Source organism: Ruditapes philippinarum, unplaced genomic scaffold, assembly GCF_026571515.1.
Source record: "Ruditapes philippinarum isolate M1 unplaced genomic scaffold, ASM2657151v2 ctg25_1_1_1_1, whole genome shotgun sequence".
Lineage (NCBI taxonomy): Eukaryota > Metazoa > Mollusca > Bivalvia > Venerida > Veneridae > Ruditapes > Ruditapes philippinarum.
The window spans coordinates 224,546-248,604 of record NW_026852675.1 but is presented as its reverse complement, the minus strand read 5'-3'; the positions used below and the strand labels follow the sequence as shown (position 1 = coordinate 248,604).

Genomic DNA, 24,059 nt, shown 5'->3' with positions numbered 1-24,059 from the left:
GCTATGAAAATGTTATTTCAATGTTGGATATCAATTCATCTATTAAAGGACTCCGTTGGAAAGTTGTTTATCCTTCTTAAGATTGAAAAGGCAAAAGAACCAACAAAAACAAAGTTCACACCACTTGCTGACTCTATGCTACCATCTTCAGAGTACACGTTTCATCTGTACAATCGAGACGATTCTGGTAAATTATAAAAATTATGAATGTGACAGGATAAGATATAAGTATAAAGTTTGATCAATAAAATTGTTAAAAACAACATTCTAATACTATCGGAATTTTTTCTATATAAACAAAGAAGGCCCGAAGCGTGCATTATTCTGCAACAATGCACTCGCCGTTCTTATTATCTCCCTGTGTATTTTCACATTGAGGGCGCCATTTTGTTTGAAAATCTGGTAAATAAAAACAATTTTTTGTCGAATTTTGTTGTGAAAACTATCTAAAATGAAAGAAAATGGTCTAACTAAGAAAATAAATCCGAACACCAATATCTTTAATTCAGTCGTTAACGCTGTACAGACGTAAACAATCAAAATCAAGTACGCTATTTTAACGTCGCAGACGAGTTAAGTTTTACATCTATTTCACTTTTAATAATTTGTATTTCGCTTGGAAAATTATAGACTGAAGTAAAATAACCAAACAAAGTTTTATCAACGTTTTCAAAATTCGTTATTCTCAAAATGTTTCTACACACGGTAGATTTAACGACAGTTTTTTTCAACCCACTTGAACGGCCTCTAAAGAACGTTTCTATTGGCAACTCTGAGGCGAAAACAAATTTAACCGCCAAACATAAAGTCCAACTTTATAATAATAATTATATTTTTTCTTGACGGGTTAGAATGGAAATAGATATTAATTCTTCGTGCATTATTGTAAAATAATGCACGTTTTTCGTTCAAATGCTTTGTAATTTATCACTCAGGCCAATCGGCCTTTGTGATGATTTTACAACGCATTTGAACTCAAACCGTGCATTATTCTACAACAATGCACGAAGAATTAATATCTATTTCCATTCTAACACGTCAAGAAAAATATAATTATTATTATAAAGTTGGACTCTATGTTTGGTGGTTTAATTTGTTTTCGCCTCAGAGTTTCCCATAGAAACGTTCTTTAAAGGCTGTCCCAGTTGGTTGAAAAAAGCTGTCGATAAATCTACCGTGTGTAGAAACATTTTAAGAAAAACAAATTTTGAAAACGTTGGTAAAACTTTGCTTGTTTATTTTATTTCACTCTATAATTTTTCAAGCAAAATAAAAATGTTTAAAAGTGAAATAAATGTGGAACTTAACTTGTTTGCGACATTTAAATAGCGTGCTTGATTTGATTGTTTTGCACGTGCTGTTTGGCGCTATATTGTGACGTCAAATACACAACACTTTAAACGTCTGTACAGCGTTAACGACTGAATTAAAGATATTGGTGTTCGGATTCATTTTCTTAGTTACACCATTTTCTTTCATTCTAGATAGCTTTCACAACAAAATTCGACAAAAAATGTTTTTATTTATCAGATTTTTTAAACAAAATGGCGCCCTCAATGTGAAAATACACAGGGAGGAATAAGAACGGCGAGTGCATTGTTGTAGAATAATGCACGCTTCAGGCCTTCTTTGTCTATATATGAAAAAATCCGATAGTGTTAGAATTTTAGATAACGCTTTCATTATTTGTTTAGAAGTAAAGTAATTAAATGAATAGTGGCTTTGTCATTCAAAGTATACATTTGTTATCAACAATCGAACATACTGAAAGAAAAAGAAATATTAATATGCGATTCAGAAAATAAACAACAATCTTCTTGATAAAATGGTTTAACTCCTCAAAATGTTGATAAACTTTTGGAATAGATATTTTGTTATCAACAATGAAATATTTAGTAAGTATTAGATAAATGAGCCGTGTCACGACAAAACCAACATAATGGGTTTGCGACAAGCATGGATCCAGACCAGCCTGCGGATCCGCGCAGTCTGGTCAGGATCAATGCTGTTCGCTTACAAACCCTATTACAAGTAGAGAAATTGATAACGAACAGCATGGATCCTGATCAGACTGCGCAGGCTGGTCTGGATCCATGCTGGTCGCAAACCCATTATGTTGGTTTTGTCGTGACACGGCTCAAATGCTCTGTTTGATGATTCCTTCCCGATAACTATGGTAATAACTGTATCCTTTTGATTTGATATTACAGATAAAATTATCGCAAATGAAGTCGATTTTGTCAGAGGCACTCAATGTGAGAAGGAAGAAATTGATGGTAATTTTGGCGAGACACATAAATGTGTTCAAGGCAACATGAAGAAAAAAGCTAGATGTCTAGTACGTTGAAATTGAAATTGTGTTATTTTACAGTATTCACTACGGAAGCTTATCAGGGCCTCCACTTATCTAAAAGTTTCATGTCATGTCAACTTGTTCCATCTTGTTGTGACTAAAACATCCAATGAATACGTAATGATAAATACGTAATACATAGAAGTTTTTAATCTTTGCGAAAAAACTTTTATTGAATTACGTGAACGATTTGTCAATGCGAGTAACATCTTTGCGTCTTCCTAAATAAATTACGGAAGCGTATCAGTGCCTACAGTTGTGTTTTGCGAAGATATTTTTTGCTGGCTATAATACTGACAAAAGCTTACTGAGAACATATTGACGCCGAGAAATTATTTCACGTTGCGAATGCTAAAGAGCTTCTCGCATTGCTGTGTCAGTAAATTTTTTTGAGAAATGCACAAGAAACATCTTTCATAAATGCGAAATAAATAATAAGTCGTCTTAAGCGCCGCAAAACATCTGCAACGCAACACTGTGAGGCACCTGATACGCTTCCGTTCATTACACAATTAACCTTGTCCAAAAAGGATTAAGTAGTACTTGGGTATTTCTAATCTTATTCGCATCGCATTATAACAATAATTTGTAAATAATCATTTAAAAATCTTAGTGATTAATTTAGGAAGATTCTATAAGAAATTTCAATTGTCTAAAGAAAACTCATTACTAATGGCTGTTTCGAAATCTTAAAATGCATTATTATATCCTGAGAAAAAATAAAACATGTCTTTTCAGACTTACTTTTTCGATTTTTTTTTTTTTTTTTTTTTTTTTTTTTTTTTTTTTTGGAAGATGATCACATCTAAGATAAGCTAATTAGTTGTGAAGAGGAAGTAGAGGTCTGAGGACTTGTACATTTTGAACGCGGCACTTTATGTTCTTCCTTTTTGTGACTCGCATAAAAGTTCTTGCTGTGATTATCAATTTACCATATTATACGAAATGGTTCTTATAGAACTAATTTGCCATACTTATTCATAATTTACAATTTTAAAGCAAAGATGTACTGTCAGTTCTGAATGATGTGAAAATTCGTGCCGCACCCAGTTGCTAAAAATCAATTGTAAAGATATATTTTATGAATTTTTTAGCCAGGAAGTCCAGTGTTTGGATCCAAGAAAAAACAAATAATTCTGCAAGGACTTGCAGTCACATCATCTGATCCTTGCTCATCACAGCTTCAATCTATTGCAGTCATAAAACCGCAAGTTAACTGGATCAACTCGGTCATTATTGGTATTTATCTAGAAAAATATTATTTCAATGCCATCACTCTGTTCTATATTTTGTAAACTTTCTCAAAATAATTTCTAAAATACTGTCTATATTTTATTAACTTTCTCAAAATAATTTCTAAAATACTGTTGACACAGTCTGGCGACTAAGAAAAAAAAAACAAAAAAAAAGAAGAAACAAAAACAACAAAAATCCCTACTGTATTTATCCACTGTAAGTAAAGGTGTTCCAAATTTTCTCTTCTGAAAAAAAATCACTGTTTCTCTACTATATACATTTCTTACAACTTGACATGTAATGCATATACTCTTCAGACGTTTTTTTTTAATATTATCAGATTGCGGTCCAATTAAAACTTTTCGGAATGGCAAGGTGAAGCTGAACAAAAAATCTTCGACAAAAATAGGATCCACAGCGACTATTAGATGTGATTCTGGGTATGAGGCATCTCAAAAGAAAATCGTTTGCCTAGAAAACGGGAAATGGGAAAAGCCAAAGTGCGAATTAAAAGGTAAGGGCTAGCTTTTTATAACAAATAACATACATTCTCACTATGTGACAGGTAAGGTAATTACAGTGGTATGTGGTTGAGAAGAAAACGATCAACAGCCTGGTTGTTGTGAAATTATATACAGTTTACATGGTTTACAGGAACAATAAGCTTACAACTGTATCTAGCTTACGGGACTTCGGTTGTTCTACAAAGGTGTCTATAATGCTGAGGTCTTCCTCCACCAGTAAAGCTGGATAGTCGCCTTATGGCCTATACTGTGTTGGTGCGTTGAAAGTAAACCTCTTTATGCTTGGCCATATTACAAACAATACATGTGTATTATAACTAATAATATACAGAGATAAGTTGTGTATCATTCGCATACAGATGTTTATAACAACTATCTAGTAGACTTTTTTCTTCTTATAGTATCTCACTGTATAAATATGTTGACGAAATTGTTTTCGATTTGTTTAAACACAAGGATTTATATTATTTAGTTCAGTATGTTACAAATGGTTTCTTTTTAATAGGATATAATTATCAAATGTATTTAAATATGCCTTTTACAACTTATTAATTAATTTATTTATTAATTGAAAGTCATACTAATCAATATTTGTTTTATATATGTTTGTCCTATAATTTTTCAAATGTGTGTAAATTGGCACTTTATGAATGAAATACTGATGCTTCTTATTTTCTAATCTGACAATTTCAGATTGTGGAGCCGTTGAAAATATCCAAAATGGGAAAATAAACCTAGACGATGCATCAACATCGACAATGGGGGCAACAGCGACAGTTGAATGTGATCCGGGCTATAAGGCAAGCCGGGGGAAAATAAAGTGCCTAAAAACTGGAAACTGGGGAAAATCAAGTTGCAAAATAAAAGGTACTTTTAAAGTCCTACGTAGGAGTTAACTCCTAATTAGTTTTTTTATCTCCTACGTAGGAGTTATAAAGTCCTACGTAGGAGTTACAAAGTCCTACGTAGGAGTTATCTTTTTTTATAGAACATGTTAAATTGGCACCAGGACGCTTCCGTAGATTAGATTATTTACAAAAGTTCGAAAAAAAAATAACAGAGATTGATTTCCTCTCTCACATGAACAACAATTAACAAAGATATATGTTAATAAGTAACAATGCTAAGTTGTTTAGATGCTGCTGGAACAATCTTGTGGTGAGCCAGCGCAAGTTATCTGATTTTTCTTGATTACTTGCGGAGAAGTTTTTAATAACTGATAAGTATTGAACGGAAGCTGGTCACCATGATCGACCGACAAGTTATCAACAAAAGAATGTCTTAAAATCGGCAAAAAGAAAATACTTGAGAATAGAAAATTTAACAGCACTTGATCTGTAATGGCTCAGCAAAGGACGTCTCCCCATTCGTAGAATTATATTATATTATGTATTTAAAATATGATAGACAAGATCAACAAGGACAGGCGGTGTTCAATAAACGCAACCCCCGCACGACCAAGCAACAAGAACCAGTGGCAAGGACCCCACCAAAAACGACAGGGCACAAAGCAGAGCACGGACAAGCTAATCACTAATATGATCAATAATTTGAAACTGATAAGGAATTTAAAGAAAACAAACGAATAATTGGATAATTTGCAAACGACAAACCAAAGATCTTATGTTTTTATGATTGTGTTTCCTACTCGAATAAGGCTACATACAAATTAAGAAAATGTTTTCATTGGTAAAAGTTGGCACTAATTTCAGGGATATCTATCTCGAACCCTGCAGTATCGAAACTAAGAGGCTTGAAACATTGCCATGTGACCTATACTCTGTTGGTGCGGTGACGTAAAGCCCAACAACTGTTTATACTGGGCCATAATAATATGTACCTGTAAGGCATATGTACTGTAATTGAAAATACAAAGAGATAAGTTGTGTACCATTTGCACACAAATGTGTATTACAATATATACTTTCTTTCTTCTTATTGTTTATATTAATTGTTTCTCTAAATCGTTGTTACTGTATAAATATTTCACGAATTTATTTTTATTTTTATTATTTTTTTACCACAAATGTTTCGATTATTTAGTTTATCATGTAAATTAGGTTACATATAGTTTCTTTTTAATAGGACATACTCATCATATTTATTTATATATGCCTTTTACAATTAATTAATTAATTAATTAATTAATTAATTAATTAATTGAAAGTCATACAGTATTTGTTTTATATGTACTTGCTTTTTATTTTTTTCAAATGTGTACAAATTGGCACTTTGTGACACTTAATTTAACATAGAATGAGATATAGATGCTCTGACAATTGCAGATTGTGGAGCCGTTGAAAATATCCAAAATGGGAAGATTACCTTAGACGATGCAGCATCATCGACTATGGGGGCAACAGCGACAGTTCAATGTGATCCTGGCTATAAGGCAAGCCGGGGAAAAATAAAGTGCCTAAAAACTGGAAACTGGGGAAAATCAAGTTGCAAAATAAAAGGTACTTTTTAAATCATAACATACATAATTAAAATGATATTAAAACAATTGAACTATTTATACAATACAGAACAATAGAACTTTGTGATTATTTACATATAAACATAAATATTAGATTATAAATGAGAAAAAAAGAGAGGAATTATTGTATTCCCCCACCCACTTGAAATGCATAAAGAATAGATATTTATTTATAAGTAGCAATGCTGGAAATGCTAAGCAGCTGCAGGTCAGATCATGTTGCGAGCCAGGCTCAAGTTCTCTGTGATGGTTGATTTGGTAACAGAAATGTTGTTTACTTTGTATTCCAAGGAAGATGACTACAATGATTGACCAACTTGTTATGACCAAACAAATGTATGAAATAGGTCAATAAAATTAAAAAAACCAAAATTTAAAAACAAACAAAAAAAGAAAAACAAGAATTGAAATGGCTAAGCAAAAGTTCCGCCATTCATAGAGTCATCTTCATTACGTTTTAAAATTGACAAACCAATGATTTTATGATTTGTATGATTGATTAACCTATTCAAGTGATTCTACAAATAAAATTAATGTTATAAGTGGTAAAATTTGGTACTTATTTCAGGGAAAGTATTTAAGTATATATATCTTGACCCATGTGTATCAAATCTAGGAGCTTCGGTATCGTTTGCCATTATTGCCATTTAAACTAATATAATATTAAAAAAGATCCAATTGTTAAGTTGTCTTTCATAGACTGTTTTCCTTCATCAAACACTTATATATCCAAAGGGTTTGTATATTCTTTATATTGTCGTAACATATGTTAAGCAGGCTTTTTATATATAATTTAAAAGAGATCAAGACTTTAATTCGAACCATCGTTTGGTAAGATTCATAAAATATTGACAACGCAATAACAATACCCTAATTTTTCTTATTGTGCCCATCCTTTTCTATTTAATGTAGATGTAAATAATTAATTTTAAAATGGCATCCTTGCCATTCAATACAGATATCACAAGTTTCTACTGGAACTTTCCACAGAGAATTTTACCTTTAGATTGCACATAAGACAATCATTTTAATTAGACATTTGGAAACAACGTTATTCAAGTATCAAGGGATAATATAACGTTCTTTTACTTAATAAAATTACCATAAATTTCTAAATTAACTTTCATGCAGGAATATGGAAGTCATCGTTTAGTTTGCCAGAATGTCTAATTGAAAATGATTCTAATTGTTTTTCAAAACATCGTCAGATTGTGGGCCTGTTGAGAACGTTCGTAAAGGAAAAGTAATTCTTGACAATAATTCGACATCGACGGTTGGGGCAACAGCAACTTTGAACTGTTTTCCAGGGTATAAACCAAATCAAGCGAAAATAGTTTGCTTGAACACAGGGAAATGGGAAGAATCAAGGTGCAAAATCAAAGGTAGTATTCAACGCATATTATTTGTTTCTCCTCCATGATTATATCTGGAAATGCTATAAATACATCATCTGTTCAACATTAACTGTTGACTTGTTTTTATTTCTCAGACTTAAGCACTCATTAATGCCATGAATTCAGTAACTTGACAAAATAATCCACATTTATCCATTTGTTACCAAAAAGTGACTTTTAAATATCGAGAATGCATATGATCACCAGATTAAGACGCGACAGATGTGTTGCGCGCAACATTATAGTTGCTACTTTGAAGGTCAAGGCCACAGCATGACCTTCCTGCATAATAATGTCCGACCCATAACTTTGTTATTTCAAGTCAGATTTTACAACTATTTCAAAGAAATGATCACCATATTAAGACGGCGTGTCGCGGACAACATTTGGGTTGTTTTTACACTTTGAACTTTGTCTGTGACATGACTCTGACACTTCAAAAGGTATACCTTCCTGTGTCCAAAACCTATTCCGGGATCTCCCGGTTGAACTGGCTCTTGTTCATTTTTATTTGATTTTCTTTTAGATCTACGCGTCTATGAACGGGCAATGCAAATTCAGGATTCGCTTCGCAGACACGGTCTTTGGTTTCCCGTTTTATTGAAGTTTTTTATTTAGCTATTCAGAAATGTACCTCTTGGACAACGCTAAAAAAGTAAAATTTTGAACAGGGCAATACAACTTTATGATAAGGGAACGCTACAAATTAAATATTTTTTTAAGCGAAACAAAATAGTTAGAAGCTTTTCTTAGTTAATTGGGCGATAGTTTCACGCATGTCCCACTCGCTGTCAATAAGATATACTGAGGAACTATTTCATTCTAGGTATTCTAGTTGGTCGTTACAATAAATATAAACCTTTTCTCGCCTATGTTTTACGTCATGATATCCGTTTTAAATGTAACTTATGAATTTAACCATGATTCAGACTGTGGGTCTCCATTAATTGTGACCAATGGTAATTTGCACTATAACACAACAACGTTCGGATCAATCGCTTCTCTGGTCTGTGATAGAGGATATGATGGAAACGGAGCGATAAGGTGCCTTGACACTGGCAGTTGGGAAACACCACCAAGATGTTCAATTAAAGGTCAATTTTAATGTTTACTTATTTCAAACTTTGTTTAATATTAAGAACTTTTGTCAATAAATTCGTAATGTATACATTTAACTACAATGTAAGGCCGGATGTTAATGATTTATAAATGTATTTTATAATTGTTACTGTATAGGTGATTCGAAAAAAGATCTGTCCCCGTATTATCTTAAAGGTATTGTACACATTATCTTATTTTTGTATATCACCTTCATATATTTTTCATCCAATATTTGTATATGTGTCTTATGTTATTTTTTTTAGATATTTTATATATTTATTTAAAAGATGTACCGCTAGGACAACGTTAAAGAATAAAAAAAACTGGAACAGGAACATACAACGTCATGGTAAAATAACACTAGTGATAAAAAAAATGATTCTGTTTCATGCCGTTAAAGAATAAATGTCCCAGGGACCTCTTACAAAATATATGTCCTTGCATTTCCTTAAAGAAAATGTTATATATTAATCAATCGACCCCTGAGTACTCAAATATCAAAAGACTGTTCTTGTATTTCTTAGCTGACCAGAGCATATTTCACTCACATTTGTAGCTCAACAAAGATAAGATTTATTACGATTTTTTTACCACTTGTCGTCCTGTGTTAGTACGTGCGCGCTTACAATTTGGTTTTTATGTGGCCATGGGTACAATAGGAAACAGTAGATTATCCTTGTTAAAAAGTTTGATGTTATTCGTGCTTTTTGAAACCTGGCAAGCTTTTCTGTATACATTTTGGCGTGATTTTATGAAATATGAATTACAGTGTGTTAAGCTTTGTCTGATGATGTTTACTTTTGAAACAAAATAACGGTAAAATTATGCCTTTTTTATGAAAAGTGTACGGAGATAGGATAAAATGTTCCGGAGAAAAATATAAAGCAGCTATTTCTTGTTCACTGTACGATGATTTCACTCATGCCCCACTCGCTGTCAAAAGAATATACTGAGAAATACTTTCATTCTAGGTATTCTTGTTAAGCGTTACAATAAATATCAACAATTTTTCGATATGTTTAACGTAATGATATAAATTTGAAATTTAACTAATGAATTTAACAATTATTCAGACTGTGGGTCTCCATTAAATGTGACGAATGGTAAGTTGCACTTTAACGCAACAACGTTTGGATCAACCGCTTCCCTTGTTTGTGATAGTGGATATGATGGAAACGGGACAATAAGCTGCCTTGACACTGGCAGTTGGGAAACACCACCGATATGTTCTATTAAAGGTCAGTCTAAATTAATATCAGTTTGAATCTATGTATTTATTTGGAACTTTTGTCAAGAAATTAGTAATGTATATTTTTACTACAATGAAATGCCGCACGTTAATGAGTTATAAATGTGTTGTATGTATGACTGTATTGAATATCTGAAAATGATCTATCGAGAATAACACAGTATTACTTAATAAGTATTTTACACAATTTGTGTTTTATCATGATCTTTATATTGTTTCATTCTATTATGTTCTTACTTTAATATGAAATTTGGCAAAGCTTATGAGCAGGAAAGTCGGTTAAAAAATCCTTCATTGTTTACTTAACATTTCCTTTTTGAAGGTGTCATCCGGTATTACATGCACTACTTCTGTTTTCACACGAAACACCTGGACGATTATTTATAAGTCGAAAAGCTGCGATCGTTCCGTTATCGGAATACCCGCCTTTTGTCAAAGTGTTACATTGAAAATGGCGGCGCCCAACTACATATGAAACTGAAAACTTCTCTGATTTTAAAATCTATATATTTTTGAATTGTTGTGCTCCCCGAAAAATTCCGGTCCATAACTTCGTTATTTGAAGTTGGATTGTAGGACTTTATCACAGTAATAATCACAATATTGAGAAAACATGTCGAGTGCAACGTTTGGGTCGCTACTTTGAAGGTCAAGGTAACAACATAACCTTGCTGCAAAAATAGTGTCCGGCCCAAAACTTCGTTTATTTACGTTGGACTTTACAAGTATTTCACACTTATACGAAATATATGTTTTCTTGCATTTCCTTACATAAAATGTTATATATTAATCAATCGACTCCTGAGTGTCTTACTCAAAGATCAAAAGACTGTTCTTGTATTTTTTATCTGACCAGAGCATATTTCACTCACATTTGTAGCTCAACAAAGAACAACATTCTTTATAAGATTTATTATGATTTTTTTACCACATGTCGTCCTGTGTTAGTACATGCGCGCTTACAATTTGGTTTTTATGTGGCCATGGGTGCAACAGGAAACAGTAGATTACCCTTGTTAAAAAGTTTGATGTTATTCGTGCTTTTTGAAACCTGACACGCTTTTCTGCATACATTTTGGCGTGTTTATATGAAATATGAATTAAAGTGTTTTTAGCTATGTCTGATGATGTTTACTTTTGAAACAAAATAACGGTAAAATTATACAGTTTTTATATAAATAGTGTACGGAAATAGGATAACATTTTCAGGGGCAAAATATAAAGAAGCTATTTCTTCTTCATAGTACGATCATTTCACTCATGCCCCACCCGCTTTCAATAGAATATACTGAGGAACACTTTCATTCTAGGTATTCTTGTTAATCATTACAAAAATATAAACCATTTTCCGCCTATGTTTTACGTCATGATATAAATTTGAAATTTAACTTATGAATTTGACAATTATTCAGACTGTGGGTCTCCATTAAATGTGACCAATGGTAAGTTGCACTTCAACGCAACAACGTTTGGATCAATCGCTTCTCTGGTCTGTGGTAGAGGATATGATGGAAACGGAGCAATAAGCTGCCTTGACACTGGGAGTTGGGAAACACCACCAAAATGTTCAATTAAAGGTCAATTTTAATGTTTATTAATTTCAAACTTTGTTTAATATTAAGAACTTTTGTCAATACATTCGTAATGTATACATTTAAATACAATGTAAGCCCGGACGTTAATGATTTATAAATGTTTTTTATAATTGTTACTGTATAGATGATTTGAAAAAAGATATGTCCCCGTATTACCTTATAGGTATTGTACACATTATCTTATTTTTGTATATCACCTTTATATATTTTTCATCCAATATTTGTCTTATGTTATGTTTTTAAATGTTATATATATTTATTTAAAAGATGTACCGCTAGGACAACGTTGAAGAATAAAAATAAAACTGGAACAGAAACATACATCGTCATGGTAGAATAACGCTACTGATAAAAAATTGAATGGCGTTTAAGAATAAATGTCCAAGGGACCTTATACAAAATATACATTTTCTTGCATTTCCTTACAAACATGTTATATATTAATCAATCGACCCCTGAGTGTCTCACTCAAATATCAAAAGACTGTTCTAGTATTTTTAAGCTGACCAGAGCATATTTCACTCACATTTGTAGCTCAACGAAGAACAAAATTCTTTATAAGATTTATTATGATTTTTTACCACTTGTCGTCCTGTGTTAGTACGTGCGCGCTTACAATTTGGTTTTTATGTGACCATGGGTAGAATAGGAAACAGTAGATTACCCTTGTTTAAAAGTTTGATGTTATTCGTGCTTTTTGAAACGTGACAAGCTTTTCTGTATACATTTTGGCGTGATTATATGAAATATAAATTATAGTGTATTAAGCTATGTCTGATGATGTTTACTTTTGAAACAAAATAACGGTAAAATTATACCGTTTTTATATTAATAGTGTACGGAAATAGGATAACATTTTCAGGGGCAAAATATAAAGAAGCTATTTTTTGTTCACTGTACGATGTTTTTTCACTCATGCCCCACTCGCTGTCAATAGAATATACTGAGGAACACTTTCATTCTAGGTATTCTTGTTAATCATTACAAAAAATATAAACCCTTTTCCGCCTATGTTTTACGTCATGATATAAATTTGAAATTTAACTAATGAATTTAACAATTATTCAGACTGTGGGTCTCCATTTAATGTGACGAATGGTAAGTTACACTTTAACGCAACAACGTTTGGATCAACCGCTTCCCTTGTTTGTGATAGTGGATATGATGGTAACGGGACAATAAGCTGCCTTGACACTGGCAGTTGGGAAACACCACCAAGATGTTCTATTAAAGGTCAATCTTAATTTGTATCAATTAGTATCATTGTTATTATAAAGAACTTTTGTCAAGAAATTAGTAATGTATATTTTTACTACAATGAAATGCCGCACGTTAATGAGTTATAAATGTGTTATATGTATGACTGTATTGAATATCTGAAAATGATCTATCAAGAATAACACCGTATAACTTAATAAGTATTTTACACAATTTGTGTTTTTATCATGATCTTTATATTGTTTCATTCTATTATGATTTTACTTTAATATGAAACTTGGCAAAGCGTATGAGCAGGAAAGTCGGTTAAAAATCCTTCATTGTTTACTTAACATTTCCTGTTTAAAGGTGTCATCCGGTATTTCATGCTCCACTTCTGTTTTCACACGGAACACCTGGACGATTATTTATAAGTCGAAAAGCTGCAATCGTTCCGTTATCGGAATACCCGCCTTTTGTCAAAGTTTTACATTGAAAATGGCGGCGCCCAACTACATATGAAACTGAAAACTTCTCTGATTTAAAAATCTATATATTTTTGAATTGTTGTGCTCCCCGAAAAATTCCGGTCCATAACTTCGTTATTTGAAGTTGGATTGTAGGACTTTATCACAGTAATAATCACAATATTGAGAAAACGTGTCGAGTGCAACGTTTGGGTCGCTACTTTGAAGGTCAAGGTAAAAGCATAACATTGCTGCAAAATAGTGTCCGGCCCAAAGCTTCGTTATTTGACGTTGGACTTTACAAGTATTTCACACTTATACAAAATATATGTTTTCTTGCATTTCCTTACATAAAATGTTATATATTTATCAATCGACTCCTGAGTGTCTCACTCAAATATCAAAAGACTGTTCTTGTATTTTTAGCTGACCAGAGCATATTTCACTCACATTTGTAGCTCAACGAAGAACAAAATTCCTTATAAGATTTATTATGACTTAAATACCACATGACGTCCTGTGTTAGTACAAGCGCGCTTACAATTTGGTTTTTATGTGACAATGGGTAGAACAGGAAACAGTAGATTACCCTTGTTAAAAAGTTTGATGTTATTCGTGCTTTTTGAAACCTGACAAGCTTTTCTGCATACATTTTGGCGTGTTTATATGAAATATAAATTAAAGTGTTTTAAGCTATGTCTGATGATGTTTACTTTTGAAACAAAATAACGGTAAAATTATACCGTTTTTATATAAATAGTGTACGGAAATAGGATAAAATTTTCCGGGGCAAAAATATAAAGAAGCTATTTTTTCTTCACTGCAAGATCATTTCACTCATGCCCCACTCGCTGTCAATAGAATATACTGAGGAATACTTTCATTCTAGGTATTCTTGTTCATCATTACCAAAAATATAAACCATTTTCCGCCTATAATTTACGTCATGATATAAATTTGAAATTTAACTAATGAATTTAACAATTATTCAGACTGTGGGTCTCCATTAAAAGTGACAAATGGTATGTTGCACTTTAACGCAACAAAGTTTGGATCAACCGCTTCCCTTGTCTGTGATAGTGGATATGATGGAAACGGGACGATAAGCTGTCTTGACACTGGCAGTTGGGAAACACTACCAATATGTTCTATTAAAGGTCAATTTTAATTTTTATCAATTTAAAACATTGTTTAATATTAAGAACTTTTGTCAATACATTGGTAATGTATACATTTAACTACAATGTAAGGCCGAACGTTAATGATTTATAAATGTTTTTTTATAATTGTTACTGTATAGGTTATTCGAAAAAAGATCTGTCTCCGTATTACCTTATAGGTAGTGTACACATTATCTTATTTTGCATATCACCTTGATATATTTTTCATCCATTTTTTTGTCTTTTGTTATTTTTTTAATTATTATATATATCTATTTTAAAGATGTACCGCTAGGGCAACGTTAAAGAATAAAAAAACTGGAACAGGAACATACAACGTCATGGTAGAATAACGTTACTGATAAACAATTGATTCTGTTTAATGACGTTTAAGAATAAATGTCCCAAAGACCTTATACAAAATATATGTTTTCTTGCATTTCCTTACATAAAATGTTATATATCAATCAATCGACCCCTGAGTGTCTCACTCAAACATCAAAAGATTCTTCTTGTATTTTTAGCTGACCAGAGCATATTTCACTCACATTTGTAGCTCAACAAAGAACAACATTCTTTATCAGATTTATTATGATTTTTTACCACATGACGTCCTGTGTTAGTACGTGCGCGCTTACAATTTGGTTTTTATGTGACAATGGGTAGAATAGGAAACAGTAGATTACCCTTGTTAAAAAGTTTGATGTTATTCGTGCTTTTTGAAACCTGACAAGCTTTTCTCCATACATTTTGGCGTGTTTATATGAAATATAAATTAAAGTGTTTTAAGCTATGTCTTATGATGTTTACTTATGAAACAAAATAACGGTAAAATTAAACCGTTTTATATAAATAGTGTACGGAAATAGGATAAAATTTTCCGGGGCAAAAATATAAAGAAGCTATTTCTTGTTCACTGTACGATCATTTCACTCATGCCCCACTCGCTGTCAATAGAATATACTGAGGAATACTTTCATTCTAGGTATTCTTGTTAATCATTACAAAAAATATAAACCATTTTCCGCCTATGTTTTACGTCATGATATAAATTTGAAATTTTACTTATGAATTTAACAATTATTCAGACTGTGGGTCTCCATTAAATGTGACGAATGGTAAGTTGCACTTTAACGCAACAAAGTTTGGATCAACCGCTTCCCTTGTCTGTGAAAGTGGATATGATGGAAACGGGACAATAAGCTGTCTTGACACTGGCAGTTGGGAAACACCACCAACATGTTCTATTAAAGGTCAATCTTAATTTGTATCAATTTAAAACTTTTTTATTATTCAGTGTTATTGTCAATTAATGTTTAATGTATATTTTATTGCAATATAATCACGGACGTCAATGAGTTATAAACGAGTTATATGTATTACTGTATAGAATATTTGAAAAAGATAAAGAATTACACCGTATTATCTAATACGTTTTTACACAATATGTGATTAATTTTTATCATCACCTTTATTTTGTGTCATATTTAATTTTTCTTACGTAAATATAATTGTTTGCAAAGCCTTTGAGCTGGAAAGTCGGTTACAAAAATCGTTCATTTTTTACTTAACATTTTCCGTTTAAAAGGTGTCATTCGGTATTTAATTCACCAATACTCTTTTCACTCGGCACACTTCGACGATAACTTTAAAGCCGAAACGTTTCGGAATACTCTCCCTATTATAAAAGTGTTTCATTAAAAAATGGTGGCGCCTAACTACATATGACACTTTACATTTTACTGATTTATAAATCTATATTTTTTTTTTTTTTTTTTTTTTTCATTTGATTTTTTTTAATATTAGCGTGTAGACTATAGCCATAGAAGCTTTATATTTATCTATTCAGAAATGTATCTCTTGGACAACATTAAAGAATTAAAAATCTGGATAGGGAAATACAACTTCATAATAGGATAACGCTACAGATAAAGCATAATATTTTTGGTCTATGATGTGTTAAGTTGAAGATCACTGTGATCTTTAGCAAGATAATTGTTTCCCAAAATCTACTTACTGATATGTAACTTATTGATTAAGTGAAGTCCTTTCAATAACAGAAGAATGGTTTATTACGCATTTTTCAAATATTTTCGTCAAGTATAAATTTCAATTTCGTTATTTTTTTTTTTTTTTTTTGCTTAAATTGCACCTAATGTATGAGACATTCATGTCGTGTTTTCATAGGCCACATGATCGGAGGTCATCATTACTATGACGTTGAACATTTAACCTATTTTGTGTAATTTTTATCTTAATGATTTATGATAATGATTTAGCTGATATATAAAATTAATGTATTTGATGTAATACAAATTTAGCACCTTAATAAACTATTAATTCGTTTTTTTAATGATATATTAAGTGTTTGATAATATGGTTGTAAAGACTCACGCCTAACTGCTCATTATATTTGTGTATGTCATTGTAATTCTTCACTAACCTTAATAATGCTCGTTATGTTATTTTGTTGTTATGTGTTTTCTTTTAGTTCCTGAGTGTCCTGGAGGATGGACCAAATTCGAAAATAGTTGTTATCTGCTTGTAGAAAGTTTGGTGACATGGGAAACTGCCAAAGTAATATTATTTCTTTTATTATCCTATACTGTTAAGCAGTTAGTCCAGCTTATTATTTACTCCATCTACAACATGTTTTATAGAAACACTGGTTCCCAATATGAATATAAGAACGTATATTCCATGCGAAACAGCCTTTATGCACCTAGGTGCATTTTTACTTGAGCAGTGTAATTATCTTGAAAGATAAAATATGTCTGCTTAATTAAACATACGATTTAGATTGATATCGTTTTAAATAAGTTTTTTTGAAAATATGATAACGGTCAGTATTCTTAAAAAATAATATACTACGACTATTGCATATTATTTATCAAGCAGTGCTGTAGATATACATGTATAATCATTTCATACTAAGTCAATATTTTGCTATACATTTTTTTTCTTATAAAAACAACCATATATTCTGTCACTGTAGAACATAAGACGAAAATAAAATTAAAGTGCAAACATGCATGTATCTTGAAAACACTGATAAAATTCTCTAACAAATGAATACACTCGCAAACATTAATTCAACCAAAGAAATTGTAATAATGAATTACTAGATGCATGTTTCCATGAACAATTAGTTTGACTGTATAAATAACAGCTTTTTATTCTTAATTATGTCACTTTCTGTAATTATGTACATTAACATATTTTTTATTAGTTTTTAATGTTTACTATTTAAAATAGTTTTTCATAATGTTTTAAAGAAAGCGAAAAATGTCTTCAGTTCCTTATGAAACAACTCCCCTATAAGGCAAATCATTTAAGTTCCGTATATCACTTCCTTTCAAACATTAAACAAGAGTGAAATCGCTTACCTAATAAAAACAAAAATTTCAGTTTGATAATGCATCAACAATGACATATCTTTCCGTCTCGCTCACAAGTCTGATTAAAGACACTTTGGTTTTCAGCTAAATTTAATAGTAATAGTTATATCTTCATTAAGAGATTACTTCATGTATCAAATAGATGACACAAGTTCTATACATTTGAAGCTACTTTGCTATATTGTTCTTGGCAAAAACTCTCGTTGAAAATGATAGAGAGAGAAACGAAATGGATCACAAGTAGTGACGTCAAACTTCTGTACTAAAATATTATAGGACACATTCAGCTTTATTTAAAATAATAAATATGTGGAGTTGCTTTATCTACTTCAGACTGATTGCGAATCAAAAAAAGGACACCTTGTTGAAATCACCTCTACCTCTGAAAGCGATTTTGTTAAAGGGTTGATCGATTTAAGAAGTAAGTAAAACGTTATTACAGTATAGCATTGAAAGGGAACAGCTTATTATTTTATGTTTTTGGTTTGAGTTTACGTCACAGCAACACAATAAAGACCATATGGCGACTTTCCTTAGTTGTTTTGTTCATTTTGTGAATTTTACCAATAATACATTCTTACAAATCATAACTTACCAAGTTTTAAACGTCGGAAAGAAGGCGTGTAAGCTAGACCCGTCCCTGCATACACTCATTTCTCTGGAAAGAACCCTTTGATCTAGCCAGTTAGTTGTATTCATACAAACATACATGTGTACGTTCGAATTGATTTTGACGTTTGGACTTTGGAATTAAGTTTTATTTTGGATATCTGATTGGTCCATTTTATAATCTTCAAACATCTGTAGCTCAAGTTTGGCAATTTTACAATAATGCAATCTGATTTTTTCCAAAGGACACTTTTGAATGATTTTTTATTTAAAATTTCATGAAAACCCAAGATCATTTAATGACAGTTTTTTCTAGAAACAGTCATATTTTTCTAATATTTTCTTAAACATGATGACGTTATGCCGATCTAAGCTGCACAAGTGCACAATTTCAGGGAACAGTCAGTGGAGCGTTGTATTCTTTGATATAAATTTATAGTATATTTTTATATTGATATGTGAAATATCAATCATATTTATTGTGATTTAGAAAATTCATTCACGTAATTTAATTTAACTTCAAGGTTTTTGAAGGGGGTCTTGGGGATGGCCTTTGACTTGAAACGGTACTGTCTACGCGCCGTGTCTATAATCATACATTTCATTTAGAAATAATTGAAGACCGAACATATCAGTTGCTAACAACGAAAATACCTATAAAGTCATGTGTAATGTAGTGAATAATTTTACAAAGGAAAATAAACTTAGTTTCCATTACAAAAAAAAATGTATAATAAATATCTCTATGAATATGTGCATTTATACCAGTGACATAAACAATGTATACACTGTGATATATCTATAGAGTAGAGTTATCAATATATAAAGTGTAATTATGTTTTTTGAAATCTATTTGTTTGACTCTCAAAAAGGTTAAATGTTATAACAAAAGTGTCAGCTTACAGTGAACAATATAGATATTGAAATTTATTTGTAACAAAATATAACCGCCGCAAAAATAAGAACATTTACAGTTAAAGACGTTTTGAATTTAATTATATACCTTTCTAGAAAGGTAAGATTTAATTTTTAACCCATATTAAAACCTTCATGTCCATATGCTGGTATCTTTGTGAAAATGTATGAAGAAATGTATATTCAGATAAATAAAAACATGTTTTTTTCCGCACAGAATCGATGGCGAGGGATATAAAAATAATCTCCTTCAATGCGTTCATTCGTTTTTCTTTGTGCGATTATTATATATACTACTTTTGCTAAGCATCATTTGTTAAATTTTATATTTCACAAGTTTAAAACAGATTTCTTTTTAATTTTTGAATAGATTGATAGCACAATGTTTTGAGATAGTCCCCTAATTTATCCGTATTGAATTATTAGTTACAACTCGTCTTGGTCGCATTGAATGCATACACCCTAATATTTTAATGTGTATTATTGTGTGCACAAAATTATATGTCTTTTGTTATAAGGCGAGATTACTGGCCTATTGTCATTCAGTGGATTAAATATCTTAAATCTGTCTCTTTGATATGGCAAGTGCTAATATTAGGCGGCATTTGAGAGAAGCAGAGTTGTGGAGGGCTATAGGGATAGTGCAACAGGGTGGCCACCTTCCGCCAGGTTGATGCCGCGTTTAGTGTAGTATACACCAAAGCGCCATCACCAAAGCCTGGACGAGGTACCGGCTACATGGAACTACCGCCAGGAGGCATGCTGGAGGTCGGCAAAGCGTCACAAAACCAGCTCAGGATCGGTTTTTGGTCGTTCAGGCACGTCGTGCAATGTTTTTAACAACGACTTCTTTTCGAAATGATAGCACAATGCTGTATGAGGGTAATTTGTGGTCGAGAAGACCTTGCATACGTATCCCCTTGACACGTCGACATCGCCAGGCCGGTTTGGAATGGACCATGGAGCATATACGTGGATCATGCAAAACTGGATACACTTTCTGTTCACTGATGAGTCCAGGTTCTGTATAGACTTCATAGGTAGGCTAACTAGAGTCTTTAAAAGATGAGGTGAATAGTTTCAAACTGCAAATATGGCTGAGCATGACCACTAAGGAATAAGTTATGGTCTGGGGAGGAATAAGCTGGAATGGACAAACCGACCTGGTTGACCTTAGAACGATCAAAAACCTAATACGGACAATTTACCAAATTTTAAAAACACGCTGCATGTTCTGGAATCTTCAAAGAGGAGGTCATCCTCTTGTTAAGCAAATCTTATTTCATAGGGTTAAATTCGTCCTTAAGCTAAATTGATAAAAAAGTAAATCAACATTTAAAACCTTTCACATGGCTTTAATAAAATTTGCCCCAATAATAATTAAACTCAACCATATGGTGCTTAGCAAAAGTTGGGTATTTATATATCAGTTAATATAGATATAGTTCATGAAATTAAATGCATGTATATCTTATTACATAGATGATGAGATAAACTATCAAATCTATATGAGCACACGGGTCTGTTCGGTGAATGTTTTATATAAATTGTTGTTTACAAAAAATACGCTTTGTTATCATTTGTAGTTCTTAAAATTTAAGTGCATCACATAAAAACACAAACTGTGCTTGCTTCGGATGGACCTATAACTAACTGTACACATAAGCATGATAATCGAATATATAGCCAGAGGTTCTTGAAGAGAAATGCATTGAATCGGAATGAGAGCTCCACCCTTTTACGGTTTCTGAGTTATTCCTCTTTTATAAGTGTTTCACTTTTAGCAGAAAAATTTAGCTATTATCACAAACCTCTTTCTTATTTTTAATGTCAGTCGGTGCCAATGAATGATCCTTTTTCTATAACACTTTTTCTGTCGACGGAATATTTAACAGTCTATAAATGCTTCTTGTTTCCCATAAAAACAGGGGTACAACGTAATTTTTGAACATTTGATATCTTAAGAAACAAAATTGTCAATGGGATCATGAAATATTTTTTTTTCAGGTGTTTGGCTAGGAGTAAACGATATCAAATCAGAAGGTACATTTTTGTGGGAATATTCAGGAGCACCATTTGACACATCCATATTAGGGAAAAACATTAGGTTTAATGGTCCTGAATACGATTGTGTCTACCTTTATTACGATCCACCTTGGACTGCAGAAGATTGTGTATTTAAAATGTATTATTTGTGCGAAATGTCACCCTGTGAGTAAAGTCTTAATAGTAATTACATTTTTAAATTGTTGAAATAACAATTGATGTAAATAAGATATTTTGTAGCGTTCTTTCATTGCTGTAACTATATAGTGTCAGTGTCACACGGAATTATTTGTAGACCAAGGATTGAAATCCTTGAACCTCCGCTTACTGTTTTGAATCTTTATCAAGGTTGACAATAAGTGAACGGTTTATGACTATGACAGAAATAATAAATATCGTTTCCTTTAATAACTAGAAAATTGTTCATTTTAACGTTTGTTGTCGGAGTTTATGTATAAAGTCCAGTGTCTTATATTCTATTACTGTTAACGAACAATGACAATTTGATACTTTAATGATACTTTATGTTTAAGTGTATCATATTGTATCGCCAGCTTAGTAAGTTTGTTGATATAAACAATAAAAAAAATAAACCAAACTCAATAGAAATAGATAATATTTAATTTCAAAAAAGAATCATAAAGTATATTTAAACATCTTTTCGGTAGAAAAAGGTAACAACATAGCTATTCTGTGAATAAAATGTTTTTCTTCTCTTTCAGAAATACGAAAGAACTTACCAGGAAAAGGAATTTAAAAAGATGTACTTTCTACAATAGTTTGTTTAGTTGTTGTTTTATTCTTTTCAAAATTGAAATGATTCAAACCAAGCAAATTCAGCAAATATTAAAAGAATATCAATAATAAAGTACGTTCTGATAGACTGGGTGTTGTTTATTTACTTAAGATGGCATTAAAACTTAGGTACTGGGTATTGATGTAATGTTCTAGGTGATCTATATACATTGTATCTGATTAAAAGTATTGTTTTTTGAAAGGTCATGGTGATATTATTTAGTCAAAGTCCCTGTTGATGATACAAAGTAAATGTACAACTTATGGGACATTGTTTGTATTTAGAAATATTAAAGATTTTATGCTGTGTAAATATAATATAATGTCTTTATTAATGTTCTTACTTGAACACAAGGTAAAGGTAAAGCAATTGGGCATCCTGAAGGTAACACGAACCATTAATTGTTCTTACATGAGACCTTTATGAAAAATAATTTGAGCTTATGATAACGCGAATGTGAGTCCATGATAAAAGAACATCAGTATAAGAATAAAAAACAAAACACCCATGAATCCTTCACACGAGCCACAAATAAATCTAACATAAACTATAAGAATAAGTTGTATTTAAAAAATACAATGCTAGTAGGTCTTTATATAGCTCTCATAATTATTGATTATAAGTAAAATAAGGCCGAACCCTACGTGCAACATCCCTCACGCCAACTAGCACCGGCTTGAGGGATACTCAATTCTCAACACTCAATAGTGCTGGCATCAATGATCTCGAAGGACCAGAAAAGTATATCAACACTGAAGTGAAGTACGAGGCAACTTTTTACAGCTGCCATACAGCACTTGACACCTGCTGTTGTGAAGTATAATAATCTGGAAATGATACCTCGGAAGCATTAATCACAACAAAATTACAAGAGAATTGCAAACTCGGTTTGATTGAGTCTGTACATGAGGGATAATGAAAACATGCAACATCCCTCACGCCCCATAGCACCGGCTTGAGCTTAAAATAATGTTTTATTTTAAATAACACGAATTTATTCGACCTTGTATTTTCCAAGACAAGTTCTTCTTTATTACAAATTTGAAATCAAAATAAGTTCCTAATTTTATGAACATTTTTTAATGTACAAATGTTCGAATTAATTCTTGAACAAACACACTTACTAATAGCGATATATATTAGCAATACATTTCGGAGGTATGTCAATATCGAATATATTCCTGAGTTCAGAGAGCTTAGAAAGTATTTTAATTCAATTATAAACAGATGGATGTCGATAATTTACAAATATGAATGCAGTATTTATTTTAAAGAGCGTCGTTATTTATTCAGGAAGAAAACAATAATAAATTTCATATGTCGAACATGCATATCACGACCGTCCAATGTAATAAATGAATTATTTAATAATTTGTACTTTCCAAAAGCAATGTTTGTTTATTTATGCATTCCTAATTTTTTAATCAATTCTTCTAAATTAGTTTATTTTCCTTGCGTACATTTACATTATTGTTTATAAACATCTTTGATAGATTTATTCCCTTGGCGAGCGTTTTATTGCAATCTTTACACAAAGCTA

The 24,059-nt window shown here is 31.7% G+C and overlaps 1 protein-coding gene across 1 annotated transcript; it reads left to right on the top strand.

The window, feature by feature from the left end:
• Positions 1-9: 9 nt before the first annotated feature.
• Positions 10-22,593, top strand: LOC132720786 (sushi, von Willebrand factor type A, EGF and pentraxin domain-containing protein 1-like). The gene is made up of 17 exons (XM_060705001.1): positions 10-187; positions 2,211-2,338; positions 3,448-3,592; positions 3,930-4,103; positions 4,807-4,980; positions 6,399-6,572; positions 7,801-7,974; positions 8,916-9,080; positions 10,161-10,325; positions 11,749-11,913; positions 13,000-13,164; positions 14,588-14,752; positions 15,844-16,008; positions 17,247-17,332; positions 18,487-18,574; positions 21,685-21,888; positions 22,446-22,593. Coding segments are annotated over exons 1-17 (2,517 nt in total). The 3' UTR covers positions 22,448-22,593.
• The last annotated feature ends 1,466 nt before the right edge of the window (positions 22,594-24,059 follow it).